Source organism: Ipomoea triloba, chromosome 7 (assembly GCF_003576645.1).
Source record: "Ipomoea triloba cultivar NCNSP0323 chromosome 7, ASM357664v1".
In the NCBI taxonomy this organism is placed as follows: domain Eukaryota; kingdom Viridiplantae; phylum Streptophyta; class Magnoliopsida; order Solanales; family Convolvulaceae; genus Ipomoea; species Ipomoea triloba.
In genome coordinates, this window is record NC_044922.1 from 1,810,258 (window position 1) to 1,815,189 (window position 4,932).

A 4,932-nucleotide genomic window follows, 5' to 3' on the forward strand; every position below is an offset into this window, starting at 1 on the left:
TTTTTTTTTTTTTTTTTTTTTTTTTTTTTTTTTTTTTTTTTTTTTTTTTTTTTTTTTTTTTTTTTTTTTTTTTTTTTTTTTTTTTTTTTTTTTTGCAGATTACTCAAGTTTATGGGTTTTATGATGAATGCTTGAGGAAGTGAGTTCACAAGACCTTGACCAATTATGATTTTCTAGATATAGGCTTTTCTTTTAGGAAAGGAAAATGGAATGAGTGCATTTGTGTTTTAAAAATGAGGTGGTTGTGCAGGAGCTTTCTAAGTTGTAGTTGCCATGGCCAATAGATAGATTTTTTAAAGAGTTTCGCAGCTTTGTTACTTTATAATGTTAAAATGTTACAATAGCTGATTTGCTCTTTTTGCCCATATGAACTTTATTTGATTTTGGTGGGGTAAGGTTTAGTATGATTCTAAGTGGAATGTACTATCTCAAATGCTAGGTGATACTGGGTGATTATTGTTTTGTTATGTTTTAAGTTCAAATCTATAGTATAACGTGTCAAAGCAGTAGTCAGCAAGACTACTTTAGCAGTTTGGTCCATTTATATGCCTAATTGATCTGTAATGTCCGTAAGATTTGTTCTGACTTCTGTCTGTAGCTTTCTTCTATATTTCTCTTTGAATTGTTATATTAGCAAGTGCACATTGGTTGACTGCAGTTACATTTTACAGATACGGAAATGCTAATGTGTGGAAGACTTTCACTGATCTGTTTGACTATTTCCCACTTACTGCTTTGGTTAGTACTGCATCTTGACCCCTAATATTTCTCTTGATACTTGTTAGTTTATATGCAAGACTTCGGTCTTCATTCATGATGTATGGATTGCTTATTTTCCTAATATTTAAAGAATGCTCTGTGATGGATTTAGATGTTATGATCTTTGTTCTTTGTATTATTATTTTTGCATCATGTATTAGGTGCACGGGGAAGTATCATGCTTGTATGCTACAGCCTATGTTTCACGTTTTAGACTTTTAGTGTGTATTGCTGAATTTGTGATCTTTCTTTCAAGTGCCCTTAGGGTACTAAAATTAACAAAACAGATACTCTCACACTAAAATCACCAGCATAAATTGCTGATCTAACATCATAATTCGCTATTGGTGGGTCAGTAAATAAATCTTAGTGCTGGGTTTATTGCAAGATATGTAATAATTTTGGTTTGCAATGTTGCTCTAAATTTATGATAATGTATTTTGGCTAATTTTTAGATTGAACCATTAATCATGCCTGTACTGATTGTCTGATTGATATTTTTCTTTAAATTTTTCTTCTAGGTTGAATCAGAAATATTCTGTCTTCATGGTGGTTTGTCACCATCTATTGAGACACTTGATAATATTCGTAGTTTTGACCGTGTACAAGAAGTTCCACATGAAGGGCCAATGTGTGATCTTTTATGGTCTGATCCTGATGATCGTTGTGGTTGGGGTATATCACCTAGGGGTGCTGGATATACCTTTGGCCAAGTAATTCAAACTCTGTTCACCATTTTCTTTCCATTTTAGAATACTTAGTGGTATGACTTTTACAGGCTATCTTTTTCTTTTAACTTAACAGGACATATCAGAGCAATTTAACCATACTAACAACATGAAGCTTGTTGCCAGAGCACACCAGCTGGTTATGGAGGGATTCAATTGGGCTCATGTAATTTTTTTACCTAAAACATTTGGACGCTTATTGTAAATCTGGTTGGAGAGAAATAGGAATTAGATATTTTCTGTCTCTTGCAGGACCAAAAGGTTGTTACCATATTCAGCGCTCCTAATTATTGTTATCGATGTGGAAATATGGCATCCATTCTAGAAGTCGATGACTGCAAAGGCCATACATTCATTCAGGTATGTCTCTCTCTCTCTCTCTCGTGCTTGATGCATACCTGTCTCATGGGTACACTCCACATTTACACGCTTTATTGTTTGCCTCTGATATTGGTGTAAAGTGCTTCTAAATATTCACTTCAACCTATCATTTTACAGTTTGACCCAGCCCCAAGGAGAGGGGAGCCGGATGTAACCCGAAGAACTCCAGAATACTTCCTGTAAAGCAGCTCTATGAAGAGAGCTGGATTCTGTGCAGAAGCTCGCGCCATAGCTGCTTTAGCCTGGTGGCTTCTCAGTAATTGACACTTGCAGTTTCGTTGTTGGTGAGATGGCATAAAGCATGTAGAAAAGGACAGGTGAGACTTCTGTGAGTTACTGTCCAGAAACCTTTCCGCGATACAATTAAGAGCCTGAAGCTTGATTAGGGTTCCTGCGTATGTATCATTTCATGCGTTAGTTTTGTTACTTGTTCTATTTATTTCCTTCCATTTTTCGTTTCTTTCATTCTTCAAGTAGGATAACCATTTTTTAACTTCTCTCCAGTACTCGTGTTCCTTAATAGCATTAACGTCAGATGCATTCGTCTTTAGATGAAAGACCAGTCATAAAATTTTCTGTATTGGGTGGTTTTAAACCCTAATATTTCTTTTTTGCTCTGTTGATCCATGGTGGTTCGGCTAACGGCGGTTGACCGGAAGCAACTTCTTCTAGGTTTGGCCACCCAAAAAACAGAATTACCAGGTCTTTCTGCTTTGTAGTATTGTTTTTTTTTTTTTTTGTCTTTGTTGTTTATGTAAGGCTACAACTTTGATAAATGAAAAAAATGCTTCACATTGTTGATTGGAAACAAGTTCTTGTTGGATTACTACTTATTTTCATTATACTCAAAAAGTTTATATCTTTTTCATCTCGAAAGAGGTGGTCCATTGGGTGCAAATTCTCGTACAAGGTCTTCCTAGTACAATTTACTTATCTCTTATGTGTAGTTTGCAGAGTGCATAAAAAAGTTCAGTACCATATACCATTTATGATTATACTAACATGATTGTACATGATTGTACCAACAAATTTATCGATATCGTAAACTTTTCTTAAATATACATAACAATTTATTGACAAATTTTAAAAATTCTAAAGTATTGATCAACATTTGTGGCTTTTGCACTTGATACCTCAAATGATTTACCAACGGCCAATAGTATTGTAAACTTTCCCTAAATAAACATAACAATTTATTGACAATTTCCTGCCCTATTCAACTCATTCTCTTCACTACTATCAAACAGAACCCACCTTTTTACTTTACAAAGTTTCATGAGGAAGTACCAAACAACCCCAAACAGAGTGAGCAGAGCACTGATCCAAAACACAGTCTTAGTAGCAGCAGTCATCACATAGACCAGAAACACAGAAGGCACCAAGCACATAACCACCAGCCATGGAAATGGCAACGGAACTTTGTAAGGCCTCTTAACGTTCGGCATCTTCTTTCTCAGCCACAGAAACGACGCGAATTCTAGCAGCATACCTAAACTGTACAAGAAGTTAACAGAGGAAATGATGTTGGTGAAGTCCATGTAAGAGACCGCCAGTGCCACGAGAGTCGAGACCAAGATCCCGATCCATGGCGTGTCGAACCACTTGGACCGCGTCCCGAGAACCCGGGGGACAGCGCCAATGTCCGCCATGCCAATGATCTGGTAAGCACAGCTGCTCAGCTGGGCTTCATACAGCCCCACTGCTGACAAAACCGCCCCGATTTCCACCCAGTATTTCAGCCATTTCCCTGCAATCATCGCTGCCAAATCCGCGAAATGCCCGTCTGTCCAGCTCCCCTGATCAAGAGGGGTGGCACCAGTGGTGGCCAAAAGGGGGATCAAGTAAGCTAGACAGGTCAAAATCCCAGCTGAAAACAGTGCCACTGGGAATGTTTTCTGAGGCTGCTCAACTTCCCCAGCTAAAGTACTGGCATTATCCCAGAAATTCAGGTTCCAGAATAGGGTATTAAAGAACAAGTTCCAATCTTTAGGGACACCTTCCTGCCCCAAACTAACCCATCTTTTGGGATCAATCTTAGGGATTGAAATCACAGAGAGAACTAAAAATGGGCATAAAGACACAATCCCCAGACAAAATGCAGTGTACCCAACAATTGAAAGCCCAGAATAGTTCAAAAATGACAGCAACAAAGTAATGGAGAAGTTAGCCAACATCCTAGGAATCCCCGAAGAGAAAACCGGGAAAACCAATTTGAGATAATCTATGCATAAAGCTGGGTATGATGCAAGATTTATGACACCACTAAGGAGCTTCCAAGAACCCATTAAGGATCCCCAAAAAGGGCCGAAAGCCTTGTGGGCCCAGATCACAAATCCGCCATTTCCGGGGAAAGTAGTTGCGAGCTCCGCCGTCACTAGGGCTTCCGGCATGCTCCAAATAAACGGGAATACGAGGAATCCGAGGATCGCCAGAAGCGGCCCCGCCGCACCCACCGCCAATTCCTCGCCGTAGGGCCCGCCGGCGACCTCGAAGTAGATGAGGAAGATCAGGGGGATGAGAGCGAGTTTCTTGGAGGGATTTGACGGCTGAGATTGCAGCTGCTGTTCTTCATCTTCAAGAAGGGATTGCGACGGAGAAGATGAGTCAGCAGATGCAGAATCACCACCCATGGATTCCGGAATGGAAGAAGAGATATTTTTGGCGAAGATTCTTACTCCTCCCTTCGGATTTCTGGGAAAGAAGAATCGGATTTTAAAGATTCATCTGAGAATGCTGAGTTGTGTGACAGCAAAGAGTTTGATGCTTTGAAGAAACAAACTCAAACAAGCATTATCTTCTTCAAAGATTCCATTTTTAGCATGAAATGAGTGTTCAAATGAATATAACAAATAGCACGACTCTCCCTACTTCAAGTTTGATTTTTTAAAAAATAATTTTTGATCAAATGAATATTCTGTATATACGATCGAGTAATGACAACATGTTTCTCGATATCTAAAAAGAGATTTTATTTTCTGACATCTCTTGAGATGAGAGTTCTGACCCACTTAGGTCAATTAAACAAAGTAATTAAGTCACTAAACTGAAAAAAAAATTAACAATT

The 4,932-nt window shown here is 38.5% G+C and overlaps 2 protein-coding genes across 2 annotated transcripts in view; one reads left to right on the forward strand and one right to left on the reverse strand.

The window, feature by feature from the left end:
• Positions 1 to 2,694, forward strand: part of LOC116025624 (serine/threonine-protein phosphatase PP2A catalytic subunit-like) — a 6,010-nt gene extending 3,316 nt beyond the window's left edge. The window contains exons 6-11 of the mRNA XM_031266925.1: positions 99 to 139; positions 672 to 738; positions 1,281 to 1,472; positions 1,564 to 1,653; positions 1,740 to 1,847; positions 1,986 to 2,694. Of these exons, the coding sequence (XP_031122785.1) occupies positions 99 to 139; positions 672 to 738; positions 1,281 to 1,472; positions 1,564 to 1,653; positions 1,740 to 1,847; positions 1,986 to 2,051 (564 nt within the window). The 3' untranslated portion in view covers positions 2,052 to 2,694. The remainder of the gene's footprint in view (positions 1 to 98; positions 140 to 671; positions 739 to 1,280; positions 1,473 to 1,563; positions 1,654 to 1,739; positions 1,848 to 1,985) is intronic.
• A 166-nt stretch (positions 2,695 to 2,860) lies between these two features.
• Positions 2,861 to 4,654, reverse strand: LOC116026225 (probable polyamine transporter At3g13620). Its single transcript, XM_031267705.1, has one exon. The coding sequence runs from the start codon at positions 4,496 to 4,498 to the stop codon at positions 3,062 to 3,064; it is 1,437 nt and encodes a 478-aa protein (XP_031123565.1). The 5' UTR covers positions 4,499 to 4,654; the 3' UTR covers positions 2,861 to 3,061.
• Between the last annotated feature and the right edge of the window lie 278 nt (positions 4,655 to 4,932).